Source organism: Cajanus cajan, chromosome 10 (assembly GCF_000230855.2).
Source record: "Cajanus cajan strain Asha chromosome 10, NIPB_CcT2T_4, whole genome shotgun sequence".
NCBI lineage: Eukaryota > Viridiplantae > Streptophyta > Magnoliopsida > Fabales > Fabaceae > Cajanus > Cajanus cajan.
In genome coordinates this window covers 39390007-39410483 of record NC_138526.1, presented here as the reverse complement: position 1 = coordinate 39410483, position 20477 = coordinate 39390007, and the positions used below count along the sequence as shown (strand labels likewise).

At 34.6% G+C, this 20477-nt stretch overlaps 3 protein-coding genes and 1 long non-coding RNA gene across 5 annotated transcripts; 3 read left to right on the top strand and 1 right to left on the bottom strand.

The window, feature by feature from the left end:
* Positions 1–963: 963 nt before the first annotated feature.
* Positions 964–4333, top strand: LOC109806673 (vesicle-associated protein 4-1). Its single transcript, XM_020369146.3, has 7 exons — positions 964–1313; positions 1408–1478; positions 1693–1774; positions 1910–2028; positions 3550–3627; positions 3709–3846; positions 3944–4333. Exons 1-7 carry the CDS (start codon positions 1133–1135, stop codon positions 4001–4003), a joined length of 729 nt encoding a protein of 242 aa, XP_020224735.1. The 5' UTR covers positions 964–1132; the 3' UTR covers positions 4004–4333.
* Positions 4286–5170, bottom strand: LOC109805723 (uncharacterized). The gene is made up of 2 exons (XR_014430053.1): positions 5048–5170; positions 4286–4935 (listed from the first exon to the last, which is right to left on the bottom strand). It is a non-coding gene; the product is annotated as an uncharacterized LOC109805723 (long non-coding RNA).
* Positions 5171–8888: 3718 nt separating this feature from the next.
* LOC109806593 (Dynein light chain type 1 family protein) lies at positions 8889–9674 on the top strand. The gene is made up of 2 exons (XM_020369046.3): positions 8889–9283; positions 9376–9674. The coding sequence occupies exons 1-2, from the start codon at positions 9146–9148 to the stop codon at positions 9523–9525; spliced, it is 288 nt and encodes a 95-aa protein (XP_020224635.1). The 5' UTR covers positions 8889–9145; the 3' UTR covers positions 9526–9674.
* Positions 9675–9820: 146 nt separating this feature from the next.
* LOC109805724 (uncharacterized) lies at positions 9821–20206 on the top strand. Of its 2 annotated transcripts, none has more exons than XM_020367900.3 (2): positions 9821–15524; positions 15598–20206. In XM_020367900.3, exon 2 carries the CDS (start codon positions 18895–18897, stop codon positions 19867–19869), a length of 975 nt encoding a protein of 324 aa, XP_020223489.2. In that variant the 5' UTR covers positions 9821–15524; positions 15598–18894; the 3' UTR covers positions 19870–20206. The 2 variants fall into 2 exon arrangements, with proteins under 2 accessions (XP_020223489.2, XP_082921285.1); XM_083065159.1 differs by having other exon boundaries at positions 15598–18899.
* Positions 20207–20477: the final 271 nt, after the last annotated feature.

Genomic DNA, 20477 nt, shown 5'->3' with positions numbered 1-20477 from the left:
GTTACCATCACCATTCATCCTCATTCCTCTCACAACAATACTCTCTGCCTTCCACTCATCATCCATTTTATATACACCATCCAACAACCCACACCCTAATTTCATTTCTAATATAATTCATGTTACACCCACTAAATTATTTAAATCACACTTCTCTTTTTTTATTTATTTATTAATAATTAACATATCTTATATAAGCTTTACTAAATAATTAAATGTGTTAAACCAACCTCGTCTCTTCTTGTGACGTTGGGCTTAATTTAACGGATTCGAAAAAGAAAGGTGTGATGGATCGGGCCTGGTAATTAATTAATGTGCCAAGAAAATGAGGGCAAATCCAACTGGGCCAGTCAGAGTGAATCCAATAATGAGATTTGATAATGATGAAGTGGAGTAATAATGAGAGGTATATGGATTTAATAGAAAGAAAGGGTGAAAGTGGATTGATTAAAATATGTTGGTTGAAGAGTAGGGGAAATGGTTGTTTGTGATAAAGCAAAGGAATGTCATAATAATTTCCCTAATCAATTTCCCAACGAACAACAAACCCACACCAACAAACCTAGCCCACATTGGTTAATGCCCCTTACATCAACCCACACCTAACTTAATCTCCATCATTAATGCCCTCACCCCCATGCCTCCTTACTTTTAACAACACTTTTACTATTCAAAACCATCTTATATTACTTTTTTATCATTCCATCAATTGTGTCCAAATCTTATAAACATTTTGAAGCCTTTTAAATTTCATTAAAAAAAGATGTTAAAAAAGGAGGGAATCTTTTTTAATGCTTAAAATGTTAGCTGAGAGTGAGAATATATTAAGAAAAAGAGAGAGAAGATTGGATGCAAGCCTAAGATCATGATATAGTAGTAACATTTATAACTTAATTTATTTTTATAATAATAAATGTGCATTAAATAAAACGCTACCTGAAGGACACGTTGCGAGTGCAGGAGCGTGGGCATAAAGTCGTTGACAGCGGAACACAAGCTATCACTTCTTCTCCCTCTGAGTTTTCTTCCGCAACATTCCAACCTCTAAATTCAATCTGCAACAAAACGCTGCGTTTTGCTACTAATCCGAATTCCTCGCCGGAGCCACAACAGCCACACTTTCCGGCGAGACATGGCCATCGCCGCCCGCCAGAAACCTAACTCCGACGCGCGCCTCTTCACGCTCTGTCCCTTCTGGAGCTCCAACCACTCCGTTCAGAGGTCCTCCAAAACGGTGTCGTCCGTCGCGAGGTCGCTGCTCCCTCCGCGCCGGAAGCTCCGTCTCGATCCTTCCAATTACCTCTACTTTCCATGTAAGGCCATTTCGATTCCGATTTCGGTGTCTCCATTTTTTTTTATTCTTGTGCCGCGTTTGGTGACAGTGCTGAAATTTCGTTTGTTTTGAAGATGAACCGGGGAAGCAGGTGCGGAGCGCGGTTCGGTTGAAGAACACTAGCAAGTCTCACGTTGCTTTCAAGGTGCGTTAGTGTTTTCATGTTTGAATGTAAAATTGTTTGTTCCATGCACCGTTTGCTTGAAACGAGTTTCCGAAATTGAAACGCCGTTAGTTGTGGTGTTAGTGTTACCGAGTTAACGGTTCTGTTTTTGATGTGTGATGGAAAAAAAAAATGTAACTATGTGCTTGGTGTCATAATTGACTTCTATAGAATGATTTTGTTTTTGTTGTTTCAGTTTCAAACGACGGCGCCAAAGAGTTGTTACATGCGGCCTCCGGGTGGGATTCTTGCTCCTGGGGAAAGTTTGATTGCCACGGGTAATTTATTTATCTATTTTATTATTATGCGTGGTGTTTTATGAATTATGAAATTGTGTTTGTCATCTTGTTATTATATATATTTTTTGGCATTATGTTAAAAAAAAATTTCTTTCCAAATTTGGTGGTTCTCAGTGTTTAAGTTCGTGGAGCAACCTGAAAACAATGAAAAAATGTCGGATCAGAAGAACAAGGTCAAGTTCAAAATCATGAGTCTCAAGGTGAAGGAAGGAGTGGACTATGTACCTGAGCTGGTATGTCTCGTACCTTCTGATATTGTATAGAATTTTCTAATGATGAGGTCGAGACCATTAGGAGAGAGAGAGAGAGAGAGAGAGAGAGAGAGAGAGAGAGAGAGAGAGAAAGAGAGACAGAGAGAGAGAGAAAGAGAGAGAGAGAGAGAGAGAGAGAGAGAGAGAGAGAGAGAGAGAGAGAGAAGAGAGAGAGAGAGAGAGAGAGAGAGAGAGAGAGAGAGAAAGAGAGAGAGAGAGAGAGAGAGAGATGGGTTCCTCCTAAATTTTACTTTCGGACTATTTTGTTGGTTGAATTAGAGGATCTGAAATTAACTAGGTGTAGAAAGATCTACTTGAATTTTCTGACATATCTCAACCCCCTCCACCCTTTTTAGTTGGTTAACGTGCTAACAAGACAGCATGTTTGCATGAATCTATTAATGGAGTTGAAATATCTGGAGCCGAGGGTAGGTGCTATGGCCTTGCTAGAAAGTGAAGCTTGGATGTTATGAAAAAACTTTTGATTGGCAAACCTATACTGCCTAGCGGTTGCAAATAATTAATTTCTCAAACCAGAAAAATCTTAGAAAAGGTAGATTTACAGATAGCCTTTACTTTTTTAGGTGCACTATATCTTTCAGCTTAAAATAATTCATTGACTGCCCCAAAACTCATGCTACATAGTTCTCTATTAAAGTCACGTGTGTAGCATGGATTGTGTTACTTTGTTGTAGGAATAATTGAGACAAAACTTGGGTTACGTGATAATACTGGCATGTTTCTTTGAATTAGGCCAATTGGCAGCCAGGATCTTTGGAAAAGTCATAGTGCACAGACTTTTCAAGAGTCTCTTTAAGTTTGATGGAATATGTTTTAAATAGTAGACAAAACTTGTGATCATAGGGAAGAGTTTAGATCTACAGATTTGGAAGTTGGGTAGGTTTGATGTATTTTCTATTGTGAACTGCTTGATCGTCCTTGGGCTAAATCTGATTTTGTATTGGGTGAATTGAACTATTCATACTCAGGTTTTATCATGACTGATCATTTTAATTACTTTTTTGGGGTGAAGGGAATCTAAAAGTGAAAACTAGAGGCAGAGAATAAGCGAAGAGAGAAGATGAGGAGAAATGGTGAGACTGTACACAAATTCCAGAGTTGAGAAAATACACAAGCAGTTTTTTGCTGTAATTGCTATATTTTATGCATAGTCCTTTAAAGTCTCCTCTGAGGATTGATAATGTTATTGGTTATTCATGTTTGTTCTTCTTGTGTCATGGATTATCCTTTTAATATGTTTAATTATATAGTACAACTACTACGTCTTTTACTGAACAAACAAATAAAAGTGAGATAGCCAGCTAGTGGTTTTCTACTCCTGGTATTGTAACTACGTGATTATTTGCCAGCAGTAGTGCTATTGAGAAATTCTATAATATTATTCTATATGTTGAACACTAATTTGTTTGAGTTAGCTATAGCCTATAGGCCTTACAACATTAATATATGCCAACAATGGTACTCTGGCCTTCTGTTATGCAGTTTGAAGAACAAAAGGATCTAGTGACAGTGGAACGAATATGGAGGGTTGTGTTTATAGATCCAGAACGGCAGAGTCCTGTAAGTCAAACTTCTTTGAAAATTGTCCTAGTACAGGTCTAAGGAATCAATGTGAGATAATGACAGTCTTGGTGATTTTAGGCTTTGGAAAAACTGAAAAGACAGTTGGCTGAAGCTGATGCCGCAGTTGAAGCTCGGAAGAAGCCTCCTGCGGAGGCAGGTCATCGAGTTGTGGCCGAAGGTCGAGTTGTTGCTGAAGGCCTTGTAATCGATGAATGGGTAAGCATAATGTCGAGAATGAATTGTCCATTTCAACGTTTTTAATTTAACACATTTTTCCTTATTTACGTCTTAAACTGTCCCCTAATGTTTATAGAAAGAGAGAAGGGAGAAGTATCTGGCCCGGCAACAAGTTCAAGCGGTAGATTCTGTGTAAAACGCAATTTGTTCTTCCAGCTAATTCTTTTCTTCAGGGAAACATAATCAGGATACCATTGCTATGCCACGGTTGCCATCAACCTTGGATGTGCTTCAAAAGAGGTGTTGGGGGAATTGGTTGGTACCTAATTGGTAGATTTAGTTTGAGAACGCAATCTGATGGAAAGATTTGTTCGTTGTATGATTGTCAAAATTCTTGTTCTTTGGAGGAATAGTCCGACTTGTACATAGTAGAGTTTGCTCGTTTGTAAAATAAATGCAATTCTTCACTGCCATCTGCTTGTGAAATAACAGATTTATTCATGATAAAATCATAAATTTTTGTGCATTTTTGCTATGATCAAACCTAGATCACCGAATTTGCGGACAATTAACGAGACAGCGCAAGGAAGAAAACAAACTGAACACAATAAAACAGGCCACAATTTCATTTTTTTTTTCTCTCTCCAATGGCAACCTTAAACATTACATGTTCTGTACGGCTGTACATATTTTATATATAACCCTAACAACGGAGCTGGAACAAGATAGTAATCAGAACATACAAAACTAATTAATCAGTGTTGTATATCATATATCATCTGGCAGATGGTTATTCTGTGAACCAAAAAATTGATGAGAGCTGCTTTGAACAAAGACTGCCATGCCACACCTACTGCTGTTGAATGATTCCCACAAGGAAAAACTAACAGTTCCTGATAGTGGCTTCTTAGCAGGGTGGCCTTTGACAGTGCAGAGCTTTTCAAGTTTCCTAACAACATAGTCATTGGATAGAACACGCCCTTTGTTTTCCCCTCTAGGGCAGTCAGTGACCGAGCCGGTTTCGTATAATGCTACCATGACATGTACTCCAAGATTGTCCACCTTGGTCCTCAGTGCCCCATTTATGGTGACTTCCAAACAAATTGATGTAGGCCTACTGAAAGTTGCCTGCTGGCAAAAAAATTAGTTCAACTGTTAAAAACATTATAAATTCTTGTTGCATTGTTGATTCTCTGGGAACTTAATTTTGCTCACCGAATGTATGGACTACGGAAATTACCTTGTTACTAACTAGTAACTACTAAGTGTTTTATAAGAGATAAAGTTGAAATTTCTTTTATTGAGTTTCAAGAAAATCTTCCACTCTAATTAGTAATGCGGTTGGTTTTAATAGGACGGTTGCCTTTGGTTCAACTTGTTTTGATGATGAAAAGAACAGAAGAACTTCCATAACTGATAGAACCTGTTTTTGGCATTAATTTATTAGGTGAGGAAGTGGCCTCCCACTTGTTGTGTTAGGTGATGAAATCGCGATTGAAAAATCCTTTATGTCAACATCTGGTTTGAATCTACCACTAGTCACGAGCTTAGCCAAAACAACGAGAATAAACAAGAAAAATAGGGAAAGCGCCGCAAAAGTAGCTAGTAATGGATTTGTCTTACCTTTTCTCTTTTCTTTTTTCCTTAATTTTTTTTTTTTAAGGTTGACCCGTAATTTCTTCCCAAAACTTCACCACTCACGACCCTTAAAATGTTTATGAGAAATATTACCATGATACTCCTTTCCAACACTCATAAAATTTAGGTGGGTCTCATTGCATATTTTTGCTGGTCACAGTCTTAAACTAGTGAAAATTTTACATGAATTTCAAGACAAAGAAAAGAGTGGTAGAAAATTCCTTTCCATCACTCAACAAAGTATTTATATTTTTTAAGAGGAAGAGTAACTATGAGACAAGGGCAGTATCGTCATTTCCCTGGAGCTGGGCCTGGCCCTGGACCACAACCTGAGGAGTAAAGAAGGTGTGAAGCCCAAGGGCCTATGTGAAGGGTCCTTCCAGCCCACGTAGTCGACGTGGAAGGCAAGCAGCACCACAGGCACTGCCAGCTGGAAGTCCCCCTTCCCCAGCATGCGTACATGAGAAGTGAAAACTAACGGTGTATTAAGATGAGTAATTTAAATGAAATTATTTATTTATTTAAAAATTTTAAATTTTTTGAGGTAAAATATTTTGTTTAGATGAAAAATTTATAAAGAATTTAAAATTTAAATATTTATGAAAATTTTTAAAATAGTAAAATTTCAAATTTTCTAAAAAAGTAAGAATTTGAAGTTTCTCATTTTTTTTCTTCTATTTCACTTATATATTTTATTCTATCTCTTATCTCTTCGTGTTTTTAATTATTGAATATTTAAAAATATTTTTAAAATTATTAAATATTATTTAATATTACTTTTTAAAATTATTAAATATTTAAAAGTTAGTTAATATTTATTTTTATAAAATTTAATTTAAAAATCTCAACATATAAATATATTTTTAAAATCAATTTTATCATGGTAAAATCAAATTATCATATCTAAATTAATAATTTAAAATTTAAAAATTTTGAATTAACTTATCTAAATAAAATATTTTAAAAATAATAAAAATTAAAATCAAAATAATTTAAATATTAAAATTTTAAATTTTTGAATTTGTAAAATTTTTCTCCAAACACACTATTAAAGAAACAAAACAAATTACATCTTCTTCTAACAGTTGGCACCATCGCACAAAAATGTTGTATTGTACGTTCTCTTTCTTTAATTAGCGAAAATAATGCATACCATGCCATAGCCATTGCATGAGTAACACATTATTCAACCCCGTTATTTCGCCGAAAGATCATACCCAACTTATAATTATAAATTTCAATTATATATCTGTGAAAATTAAAAATTAGTTAACAATATCTTATTAAACAAATACTTGGCATACTAAGATTCTCTGGCATACATATCTTTATATTAATATAATATTATTCACGTTCAACTTAAATTTTATAAATTTATTTTTAGTTATTATTCAAAAAAACTCATATAAATAAAGACATTAATGTATTTATAAATTTGTGTTTCTTCACATACTTGTTCTAACAATGTATAACTTTGTTTATCCCTCTAACATGTTATGTAAGTATTTATATAAAGTTATTTATATAATCAACGACAAATAAGGTTAAATTATTTTTATATATTATAAATAAGTAATGGACATATTATAAACTATTTTCTTAAGTTGTTTTTTGAAAAAGAAATGTACAATAATTGACTTGTAGTTAATGTCTTTTCTTGTAAAAAGGTTGGGTACTCTTTTGGGTTCAAGGTCTTTGGATGAAAATAAAAAATGTGATTAAAAATCACACATCATTAAAGGTCATCAACAATGTTAAAATAATAAATTTAACAATAATTAATAATTATTAGAATATAAATTTTAATATATTTAAGATTTTAAAAAAATATTTATGAGACAAGATTTTTATAAATTATTTTTGTATTATTTCTAATTGATATAGAATTAATAATAATGATGATTTAAATATAATTATTTTTTTTGTCTCATGCGAATAAAAAAATCTTATATTGCCATCACAATATGCAACATACTCGGAGCAATTCCAATGAGAGTTGTTTGTCCTATGAAGCAACTCAAATCCCGGTTTCTTGCCATTGGAGAACTCTGACGTGACAACATGAGTTGCTTGAAGAAGAGAAAGAGTTGCTTCCTCAAGCAACCGTTCCTTACCAGATTTTAAGCAGATCTTATTAAACATATTTAGAAACGTTTCAGAAATAATAATGATGAAAATTAATTTTGTATAATATTTATGTATTTATTATTGCTTTATTTTATTTTTAATATCTACTTATTGTGTATTTTTTCTCATAATTTATTTTCTTTCATTATAGCGTAATTATCCTTTTTAATAAAAATTTAAATTTAGTTCATAAGTTTATGGCACACTAGAGACCACTTTTTTCATTTTTCAATGCATGAAGCAACTCAAATGAGTTGCTTCTATTGGAGATGCCCTCATATACTTCGGATAAATTCACAGTATTTCCCGGAAGTTACATGTATTAATCTTTTTAAATATATCTGTTAAAAAAATGCCAGTTTTTTTAACTGATAATTTTTTTATACACGATCTTGAGAATTGAACTGCTCACCACATGTCATTATACTCTATTAAATAAATTCAAACAATTAATGAATCATAATTTTAAGCTAATCATTGGATGAATCACCAAATAAAATCATTTTTCAAAACGAAATGAGTAAAATAATGTACATTGCAATCTATTCTTAATTTCAAGAGTTTAATTTTTATATACTATCAATGTAAAAAAAAAATATCACTAATCAATTAAAATATATGTTTTTATAATATGTTTTAAGATAATTGTTATAAAATTTAATAAATTTATTATTCATAATAATATGTAACTAAAATGATAATATTTTTTTTTTACATTATTGTTATATTTAAATTAAAATTCAAAATTCAATTCCACCTGATTTATATTTAAGAAAAAGGACATTTTTTTAGTGTGAATTTAAATTTAACATCTCCCGATTCTTATGAGCTAATTTTAATTAAATAGTTTAAGATTTAAGGTTTAGGGTTTAGAGATGTATAATAATTTTCTATATAAGCCACTACCGGCATCTCATTGACCCCTCATCTGATAATATTAAAATTATTTTTTCATTTTACTATTTTTATTGGATAAAAAATATATTTAAGAAAAATGAGTTAAAAGTAGGAGCTTAGATTTTTATATACACTTTCTGTCTATTTTCCCTCTCCTGTGGGGAACACTTGGATTCGCTATCTTCGAAGCTTCTGAATTAGAGAGTTTTATGGCATATAGACAACCCAAAAAAGATGTCCCAAATCTAACTCACCACACTCACAAGTAGACAACTCACCATAGACAAGACTCACCGACAAATCCACAAATACAGAACACGTGTACAACATTATCTAGAATCAGCTTCTGTATGTAACTAATTTCTTATCCTTAATTATCTCAAACAAATATTTCTCATTCACTTCATTGTTTGTCCATGTTCCAACAAGGATATGGTAGCACCAAACTTGATCCATATTGGACCATAAGGGCTATTTTCACGGAATCTTTTTGGTGGCCACAAAGAAACGAATCCATACGTGGATGATTAATCACAAGCACAAGCCCTGTTCATCCTTAAATCACCACCACCACCACCTTCACCTTACCTTTATTCCACTTTACACAACCTACTAGAAGCACCCTTATTCTCCTTATTTGGTTGATTTTCACTATCTTTATCATCTCAATTTCACCATGCTAGAAGGCAAGGCAGTGATTGGGGAGACCGACATGCTTCAAACCATGCAACAGGATGCCCTTAATTTGGCATCCAAAGCATTGGATTTCTTCGATGTCACTGAGGCCATTGACATAGCCAGGTTTATCAAGAAGGTAAAAATAACTTTGAAAAGTGATGAGTTTTTTGTTAGCTGATTCTTAATTCTTTGGAAATAAACATTATTTTTTGTGTGATGTTATGGCAGGAATTTGATAGGATTCATGGACCTGCAGGATGGCAATGCATTGTAGGCACTGATTTTGGTTCGTTTGTGACCCATTGTTGTGGCTGTTTTATCTATTTCTGTATAGGCAACTTGGCAATTCTGCTTTTCAAGGGTTCCGCGGCTCCATAGGCACAACAAAATCACTTTTCACCATTAGAGGCAGATAAAAAAATCTTCATTTCTTTCTATTCATATTTATGTATTTTTTTATAGAAAATTTGCTAGTGATACTCATTTTGATACTACTCTTTTTATTATTGGATGTCACTTACTGAAAATCACAATTTTTATAAATTTTACATGTCAATATAAAATAGTAAGATTTATTAAAAATTTAAAATTTGTGATTTTTAATCAATAATAAGGTATAACTAAGAAAGTGTTAAAAAGAATGTCATTGTGATTTCTGTCTTTTTTAACGTAAAATTAGATATCTTAATATCTAAATTTCCAATAATTAATTGAATTCATTGAACAAATTTCTGATTATTGTTTTTGATGTTATATATAAAGTTATTGTGCTTAAGATTGAGAAAGCATAAGTGGAGAGAGGAGAGTGGGCCTTAGTCATTTGCTGTAGATAAAAAGTATCGGCCCAACTGTAACTTGACCCCAAATTTCTCTTCAGGAGAAAGTACACTCATGATATATATGCACCTCCCTCCCTACTTTAATAATACATATTTATTATACTTTTTTTTTCTAAAATATCTTTAATATTTCTTTTAAATTTCTTATGTATCTTCCTTTCCTTTTAAGGTTTTATTTTTATTTTTATCCAAATACTTATCTCCTTTTACACACATCTTTTCATATTCTTTTATGTTTAATGATCAATTCATTTTAAGTATTCACTCCTTTTATTTGTTTTCACACACACCCCTTTTTGTTCCTTTGTTTCTAATGGTCAAGTTTCTTTTCGACCATTTATTCTTTTACACGCACTCTTTTCCTCCATTTTTTAAGATTTTAAAATTGACTAAAATTTTAAAATTGCAATTTTCTTACAAAATATAGAATTTTAAGATTCTCATGCATCCTTCCTTTCACATTCATCTATTGCCATAGTATTAATTTTAGTGTTTTAGAAGAAAAAAAAATTAAAAAAAAAATTTCATAATTACAAAAAGTACTTTTAAAAGTGTATTTTTTTACATACTTTTAAAAATTACTTTTCACAATACTAAAGGATAATAAGGAGGAGGATGAAGGAAGGAAGTGTATATATAATGTGTCAATTATTTATTTGCAAAATCAATCTTTAAAATTCAACATTTGAGATCTTGAAAAATTGGAGTGCATGCGAAAGGAATGAGTGCTAAAAATAATAATTAAACATTAATCGGAGAGAAAGAAGGGAATGAGTGTGAAAGGAATAGAATACTTAGAAAGAAAATTAAACGTTAAAGGAAAGGGGAAGTGAGGTTCGTAATAAATTTGAGAAATTAGAAGATAAAAAATATTAAAGATATTTTAAGAAAAAAAAAGTATAATAAAAATGTATTATTAATGTAGGAATTATGAGTCGAAAAAATATTTTTAATTTTATAAAAGTGATTCAATCATATATTCTTAACTGATGGGAGAGGTATTTAACACATGAATTATTTTCATTAATTTGGTGTATTAGTTGATGGACAAACATTTCCTTGGTAAGCCATACAAATCCAAATAATTTAGCGCAGAGGACTCTAATAGCAGGACACAGTAGAGAAGCATGTTATATGCTTTGCATGTGTGTCTTTCATTCATTCGGAAATTTTTATCTGATTATGTTTTTTCTCTTCTTCCAACATCATGAAATGTAGTTTCTAAACAATGTACATAGATCCTGTAAAAAATAAGTACAAAGAGAAATACTGAAATAATTGTAATTTGTAGGAGTGATAAAGTTTACTAATTTACATATTTAATATATTTTTTTAATTACTTAATTTTGATTTATTTTATACTTTATTTTAATTTTGTATACATATTTGTTACTATTTTTTAATTATTTTTCTGAGGATGAGAGATAAAATAGGAAACAAAGAAATAAAAGGGAATAATGAAATAGAAAATAAATAAATAAATAGGATACAAATTGGGTTGTTTAATTAGATAAATGAAAATAAGTAAAAATGGAAATAAAAAAAATTCTACTCATGTAAATAAATGGAAATGTTAATAAGCAAATAATTTGTGTTTCTTTATAATAAAAATAAAATTTAATTTAATTTTTAAAAAATACTATAATATTTTCTTAACAAAAAACAAATATGCTTCTAAAAAATCCAACTTCAATTAGGTCATAACTTATATCTACCATGTAGATGTTTAGATATTAGTTTAAAATCACGTTGAACGAAAAAGTACACATTTTAATACAGAAAAAAGTAAAAATTGGTGAATATAATTTTTTTTAACATCAATTAATAAGTTGAACTCAATTAATTTTTAAACACACCCTATATCATATTCTACTATTATGTGCTTTAGCCAAATCTTTTAGCTCTTCAGCTAAACCTATTTGTTGTCATTGCCTTCAAGACTACATCTATATGAGAAGATTTGCTCCTAACACACCCCATTTTCATGATTGCTATGGCTTTAATGATTGTGTTGCACTTCTTAATACCCCTTCTAGGAACCATGCTTCCACACCCTGCTCAAATCTTCCAAATAATCTTGGTCTTCATCGTGTTGCTCATTGTAAGCGTTTCTTCGATTATGGTTATAACCATTATATCTTCACATGTTGCATAGTTCAGTGTTGTGTTATGGCTTGCAATTTTTGCTGTCACTACATATTGTCATTACCCATAGCTCTATGAACTGGTTCTCCATGCAATTTCATATACAATCAACAAATTCTTTAATTGTTACTTCAAAACATGAATTACAAGGTTACCCGTGTAGACCAAGCGTTAAAGATATGGTGAACATCAATAGATTTAGTAAATCTATTGCATGTTGCATGCTAATGGGTGATGTTGGTTTTATGTATATTGATTTGTGATAATATATATAGATGTATATGATTGTTAATGTTGAAAATGTTTAGATATTTAGGCATGATATGTTGAAAGATTGTTGACTTGTTGAGGTGTTAATGCTACGAATGCTATAAGCATTTAAACATGATATGTTGAAAGGCCATTGACTTATTGGGATGTTGATGGTGAGAATACTATAGGTATTTAGGCATGTTGATTAACTTAGGATTAGAAGAGAAGGTATTTTCGAGAGTTGAATATCCTATATTATGGATATTGGTGTGGTACTTTATGAGCTCAATTGTTGAAAATCCTCCTTAAGTAAGTGTTGTCTCTTGGAGTGGATTACTGAATCTTTTTAGATCCTTAATTAATGTTTGAATGAGGTATGAAGTTGAGGGCTAGAACTTTAAATTAATTATTGGAAAGGTGTGTGATATCACGAGAATAGTTAGCCGGTTGAATCCATAAGTAACTTGGTTAATGCATATCAAGATCGTGGTAGGTCCATAGCTAAGCTATGTTATACCTGACAGTGGTACTAGACTTTTTAAGTTTAAGTGACAACATTCGAGAACTCATGTTGTAGGGATTGGTATCCCAATTAGTTATTGATCTAGCAAGTGTACGTAAAAAGGTTGGTTGATTCAGTAGGGTCAAGCCTCTTAGATTACTCATCTTGGTTGTAGAAGATCTTCATAGGTAAATGCATGACGAGATATGTAGTTGAGGTGTTGTGCATATGATGTGATGTGATTAGCGTTGTTCATATGCTTGTTGATCATGGTTGGTTGAATGACATTGATGTGGTGAAATGTATGAATTGTCATATGTGGTTGAATTGTTTATAATTGTAAGTTGTTTGATGCCATGTTTAGGTGTTTTGTTGTGTTGACATGTTGTAGACCATGAGATGCTTAGTGGTGCGATTTACATGATGTCGTGGATAGTATAGTTGTGTTACTTTTATACTTATTGTATGAATTACTCCTTTATACTTATGCTTGAGGAGTTGGGCGTATGGAAAGCCATGTTGTAGGATGACGGTATAACTGGAGGCTACTTTTGTATAAATTTTGTTGAGTTGTTTGATCAACAATCTAGACTTGTATATTATAGTTTTGGATTATTATACATACATATATACTTGTATAATATATCAGTTGTTGTTGCAAAAAATTTATTGCATATATTTATATATTATCATTGTGTTTTTCATGAGCTATAATATGATCTTTAGGTAGTTTTTTTTTTCTTTTTCGCAACTAGTAGTTAAGTCGTTAAGTGTAGAGATTATAATGAATTATAACATTGGTAAATACTTTTGTTAATACCATGATATAAAAAAATGGTAATGACAACAAAAATCAATAAACTGCCATGTCAATAAATGTTTAGAAGCTGATAAAATTTAGTAATTAAATGTGGTATATATTTTATATGTAATCATGAAAATTAAATGCTTTACACTATTTTTTTTATTTGTGTAAAATTGACCTCTCTTTTTATTATATATAAGTCCAAAGAGAGTAATGTCCTATTAAACATTTTTTAATTCATAGGAAAGATTACACAAACGGGATGAGAAAATAAACTTACATTTTCTTGCTTTTATCTCATCCCTTTTCTTTCCAACTATTAGATTAATTTTAGTGGTACTTTTACATCGAAACTTTTTTTATTTGAAATCTTAAAATTTTTCTTATTTTCATGGTTAATAACATATTTCTTTTAAATATTTATTATTGGTTAAAAAAATTTAAAAAAAAAACTGTATGATTAAGAAATAAATTAATTGCAAAATTAAATTTATTAAATAAGATGTGAGATTGATAAAAATTTATAATTTTTAATAAATTTTAGTTAATACTAAAAAAAAGTATTAAAAAAAATACGTTATAAAGTGTGTCGGGATTTTTCTTTCTTCAATTAATACCAAATAGAAGCATCATACTAAATCAATACCAAATACATAATATAACTGGCAAAACCAGATTTTTTTATTTTTATTATTCACTTCTTTGAAAACATTTACGATGGCTAAGTAGAGCTTCACTCAATATAAATTATGTAATAGCATTGCATGTTCACCTAAACCACAGTAAAAAAAAAAAAAAAAAAAAAAGTAATACATACACAAAGACAACGATTAATAAATAAATCACTATTAAAATTTCTTCTATTACAAGTGGACTTGTGGACTTTTCTGGGGATTAAAATTTGAAGGAAATTTCTTCAAAAAAGTATCCAAAAAAAAATTATCATGTGAATTGTTAATTTTAATTGAACGTCTTACAATTAAGCTACACTTAAAGTGTCATATAAACAATTAACACATCACATATTATGTTCCATTAAAATTAATTAATAATAGACAAATTTTAATCAAAAGGCCAATGTGAGCGACGATTTTTTTTTTTTTTAATTGTTGAAGTAAATCAATGCCGCTTACCAAATTGAGGCTTTACTCTTTCAATTTTTTTTCTTCTTTCCTACATGCTCTCTACGAAATAATTATATTTCCTCTAATTTCTTAGTCTATCCCCACAATTGTTTGATTTTGTAGTTCATTTGTACGAATTGAAGATCACATGCCAACAAATTATCGTAATAAAAGTTGCAACAGTTAGAATCTAGTTGATGTATGACTATTAAAAATATTAATTTAGTTCAAATGTATATAGGTCAATGAAAGTTCCCATTAACACAACCTTGTTGTATTTCTTGGCGCGTTTTATACGTTCCAAGTATAATACGGGTAAAAGGCACGTGCCATGCCATCAGTTGGACCTTTGCTAACATATTTCTCTTACTTCTTTTTTCACATTCTTTATTTCAACAGATAAAGTGGACCCCACTTAAACTTCCCTACGTATTATACGTTTAATACGTTCTATTATTTAGTACGCCAAATGGTGCACCACCTATAGTTTTCACACGCAATTTCAAATTTTTAAAAGCTTTCCTATGTGACTCTCATATCAAAGTTCTCAAAGGAAAAGAAAGTGATCGCTATCACAACACACACCCCATGTCTATATAATCTCTTCTTGTTTAATCAAACCCATCACATTTTCTTGTTGAGAGGAGTAGATAAAGGATGGCACACATGAATGCTGTGAATTCTAGTTCCAGAAATCCAACTCCAACGAGGTCAGTTTTTTTATCATCATATTTCACCTTCTGCATTTCTCTTGTGTTGTAACGTTTTTCTTTGATGCCACAGGGAGATTTTGGACAAATGCTTCAGGGAGACACAAGATATATTTGACAAACTCTTCAAGGCATTGTTTGGTGTGATTTCCTTCAAGTCCACAGCTACGGGAGAAGCATTGTTCATAGCACACCCCAATGTGATGATGGTTATGGTTTTGATGATTGTGTTGTACTTCTCACTCTGGCTGCTTGGAACAATCCTTCCACAGCATAGGGGGATCTTGCAACTAGTCTTGCTCCTCATCATGATTGTGATTGCAAGCGTTTTTTCAGTTTTGGTTATGACCATTATATCTTCTCTTTCACTCCTTGATTGCCTAACTATCACTTTCATTCCATGGGGTGCTGTTTTTGCTTTGACGGCTTATTGCTGTTATCAAGAGCTCTATAATTTGGTTGGACTTGCAATTTCAGATACAATCAACCAACTGATTCATCATTACAGGATACACAGCACAAGGGTACCTGTCTAGGCCAAGCTTTATCAATTTATCATCATCTTCACATTTTGTTGCTTACTGCATACCCACAGGAATTTTCCCAGATTAGTTGTTGGGGTCATTTTTGTTCTTGTATTTTTACTTCTAAGGGGTGTACCCAATACCATGTAACTTTTGTGTGTTTTGCTCAAATGACAGAGTGTTGTTAGAAATATATTTTCACAAGTGGGGGTTTAGCAGTTAAAGACAGAGGAGTTCTGATTATAATTTTTTATTTATTTACTTTGCGGAAAATATAAATTAATCATGAGGGTTATTTATAAAGTAGGAGTGATTCAATTTTTTAACAAAGAACGATGATTGCAGATATTAACAAAGGAATTTGCAACGTAATTATTAAGATAAAAAGACAGAACATTTTAGTCCCAAAATTTATGTCACCAGTACTGTTACCAATTAAATCATGGTATCTGCAAAACACTCTTAATAATGTTAATGTAGACCCTGAAATAAGATTTTTCCAGAGAAGCATGGCTTTTTGATGCAAAACTTAGTAATTGGAAACTCACAACTTTCACAAAATTTGTAATTAGTAATATAATCAGATTCTTTTCTCGTAAAAGATTTCGATACTCTTACAACAACTCAGCAACTCAGGTTTAGCAATATTATAAAATCACCTAGGTTTATTTAGATTAAAAAATTATAAATTATTACTTGTACCTGCATGAGGGTACACTCGTAATCTTCAGGGGAATATGAGGACCGAACGAGAGCTTTAGGTGGATTCTTCGGAGGGGGAGGTACCTGCAAAAGATACTCCGATGCTTAAGTCAGTGTGGGCACGATTTTCTAGGGTAATGAATGAACAGTGACATACCTTGTTGTGTGTGACCTATTTATAGCATCTGACATGGGCCTGAGCGTGATGGGCCCTCTCAGATATTTACCAAATTAGGTAATACGGTACTAATTGGTTGTTAGGCTTTAATCATGTACTTACCTTTCTTAATTGTGATTACCGTTATGACTTGTTTAACTCTTCGGCAAGAGGCCGAGCCGACTATTCAATACTAGTCGGAACGGCAAATGACCGAGTCGTCTAGTCCGTATACGGCAGCTTGTATACTTTCCGGTACGATCTATGTCGGAACGATACTTGACCGAGCCGACTCGATGAGTGATGATGGTCCATATTGGCGTTAACCAGACTGATGTCGGTTCTCGACCTCATGCCGAGCCGACGTTGATGGTGATGCTTGTACGTGGCTTACTATGCATGAGTGTCTGACGAAATGGCACGTGTTGGCCCACGTGACCGATACGGTCTCTCCGGTACACAAGCCCCCCAGCCTTTGAGGAGCGAAGCGACGCGAAAGGTTAATGGAATAAAAACAGGATTTCTCAGTTGGTGTGTTGAAGAAGAAGCTAAGGGTTACAACTGATGGTGGGATATGAAGGATTGTAACCGTTGGGCATTTGATGGCGTACGCGAGAAGTTATGGTGGGATATGAAGGGTTGTAACCGTTGGGCAGTTGATGGCGTACGCGAGAAGTTATGGTGGGAAGCGAAGGGATATAACCGCATGCGAAAAGTTGCGCGCCCTAGACCGTTGGATCTAAATGATCCAACGGTAGGCACGAGGGGGTGTCTCTTCAGTTGCCTATTAAGAACGCCTATAAATAGATGTGTAGGAGGAAGGGTTTCCACATGCAAACTTACTAGTTGCTCCGAGCCGAAGATACTTGAGAGCGTTTTGAGTACTCAACAGCAATTGGTCAAGTTCAATCATCAGGTACGTAATGGCTAACCTGGACATTGTTCATGTTGACTCCTCTGGGGACGAAGAGGAATCTAGGTTAAGGACGACGCCGAACCAGGAGGTAGCGTCGGCTTCAGCTTCGAATGGGGGCGATTCCGCAGAGTCGGCTTCGGGGTCCGATCGGTCGCAAAGCGGGAATGATTCGGCATCGGCTGCGGGTTCTGAAGATCAGCCGAGTCGGGGTGGGGAATCGTCAAGAATTTTTCCTCCCATATCGACTCCCGGGTATTCGTGGGTACATGGTGAAGTTGGTAGTGTATACTCTCGGTATACGAGCAAGAAGTCTCTTGTGGACTTCGTATCGGCCATAAAGTTTTTAAACTTTCCCGAAGATGAAGAACCTTCTGCTGTCTTTTTCCAACCGTGCCGAGGTGACGGGGCTTCGAATCCAGACTTCGTTTATTTGAATCAAGGATCGTCCAAATACCCCTTCTTTTACGTGTATGATTATATGTTCCGGGATCTGAAGATATCCCTCCCTTTTGACGATTACTTCATGAGTATACTTCGACTTCTTAATGTGGCGCCGAGCCAACTTCACCCGAACACCTGGGCCGCTATGCAAGGGTTTAGGCATTTGTGTCTAGCCCTCGGTCTCCAACCCACTCCACATCTATTCCTGCACTTCTATACGTCTCGGCCGACGAAAAAGGCTAAGTGGCTGTCGTTGATTCGTCACAATGATTGCTTGCTGCAACCTTTTACCACCTCGTACAAAAAATTTAAAGTGGGATTTATGAAGGTGATGATTCGGCCAGAACCAGGAAAAAAGTATTTCTTTGATGCCGAAGGGAATCCCCTATTTCCCTTGTATTGGACCCGGAAGCCGCGCAAGTACGACACGGTTTCCAAATCACGCATGTCCCCGGAGGAGAGAATGAGTCTAAGTTTTTTAGACAAACTACCTCGGCCTCTACCATGTCGTCCTCTGATCCGGTTGTTTGAATCGGCCGATGTAGTCGAGGAACTAATTGGTATAGTACTTTTCTTATTTAATTAAATTTGTGTGTTATCATTGATTTTGACTAATAATGTGCAGGTATAATGGCTGCCCATGGAGATGACGATCTAGACATCCGTAATCTGATCCGGAATCAATTGGCGGCGACTACTGGAAACAAGACTTCAGCCCCGATGGGTGGGAATCAAGCTACCGTTCAAGCTGGTGGGGTAGGGTCTTCGGCTCGGAAAAAGAAACCCACTCGGCCCCAACCTGAAAAAAGAAGGCCGGATGCAAGGGCCGAGGAAGAAAGTCGTCGGGCCAAACAACGCCGAGTGGCTAGCCCCCCTGTTCCAGAAGGTCTATCTTCGCCAAGTTTTTTGGCCGGGAACGTCAACGCTCAGGATTTCCTGAGTCAAGACTTAACTTCTGAAGCCGGCCAAGGGATGCTGAGTCGCATGAGCTCGGCTCAAAAATGGAGCTTCTTCTGCGAGTTCCAAGTGCGGGCCGTGGCAATGGCCCAAAGCATAGTTATGCAGCCGAATGGCGAGGCTGATGGGCTGCGCCGGCAGCTTGCTGAGCAGGAGAAGTCTCTTCAAGAGACGCTGGCGGCTTTAACAGACGCTCAAACATCCAACAGCAAGTACCAGGCTGAAATGGATCGCAGAGGGCGGGTTGCCGACGACTTGGCCTTGAAGGTTCAGCGTCTTGAACTTGCTTTGAAGACCGAGACCGACAAGGTTACTGCACTAGGGAAGGGGTTGGATGCTGAGAAGACCGCTTTCGAGGCCTATAAGGAGAAAGCGCGTGCCAAGGTCCTTAGCCAGCATCAGGCCGGCTTTGCCCAAGCGGCTCGGCAAGCCTGTCATTTCGGCGACTTTCCGCCAGACTTCCATCTTGACATGACGAAAGATTTCTTTCAAGGGAAGCTGATGGACCTCACTTCTATTCCTCCTGATCAACAAGCCGACGAGGAAGCTCCGGCTCGGGCGAACGAGCCAAATGAGGATGTTACAATTCAGGAGGAAGAAGCGCCTGAGGCTGGTCCGATTCCCGGCGAGGCGGAGGTAGTTTCTTAGGTTTTTGCGTTGTAATTCCGGGCCAATAGTGCTCGTTTTTTTTGTGTTGCTAGGCCGATAGTGCCTTTTAATAAATTCGATTTTTCTTTTCGTATACTGCTTTGAATTCTTTTCGCAATGTTTTTCTCATTGGCCGAGAGTCATCTCGGGTTAGAAGATCTAAAACTAAAGCTGCATCCTTGGCCGAGAGGCATCTCGGGAGGGAAGACGTAGGATTAAAAGTCACATCCTTGGCCGAGAGACATCTCGGGAGGGAAGACTTGTAGGATTGAGTCACATCCTTGGCCGAGAGACATCTCGGGAGGGAAGACTTGTAGGATTGAAAGTCACATCCTTGGCCGAGAGACATCTCGGGAGGGAAGACTTGTAGGATTAAAAGTCACATCCTTGGCCGAGAGACATCTCGGGAGGGAAGACTTGTAGGATTGAAAGTCACATCCTTAGCCGAGAGACATCTCGGGAGGGAAGACTTGTAGGATTGAAAGTCACATCCTTAGCCGAGAGACATCTCGGGAGGGAAGACTTGTAGGATTGAAAGTCACATCCTTAGCCGAGAGACATCTCGGGAGGGAAGACTTGTAGGATTGAAAGTCACATCCTTAGCCGAG

Coding starts and splice junctions, on each gene's coding strand:
- LOC109806673 (XM_020369146.3), top strand. CDS start 1,133: ATGGCCATCGCCGCCCGCCAGAAACCTAACTCCGACGCGCGCCTCTTC. Junction 1,775..1,909: donor GGAAAGTTTGATTGCCACGG/GTAATTTATTTA, acceptor GGTGGTTCTCAG/TGTTTAAGTTCGTGGAGCAA. Junction 3,628..3,708: donor ATCCAGAACGGCAGAGTCCT/GTAAGTCAAACT, acceptor TGGTGATTTTAG/GCTTTGGAAAAACTGAAAAG.
- LOC109806593 (XM_020369046.3), top strand. CDS start 9,146: ATGCTAGAAGGCAAGGCAGTGATTGGGGAGACCGACATGCTTCAAACC. Junction 9,284..9,375: donor TAGCCAGGTTTATCAAGAAG/GTAAAAATAACT, acceptor ATGTTATGGCAG/GAATTTGATAGGATTCATGG.
- LOC109805724 (XM_083065159.1), top strand. CDS start 17,831: ATGGCTAACCTGGACATTGTTCATGTTGACTCCTCTGGGGACGAAGAG.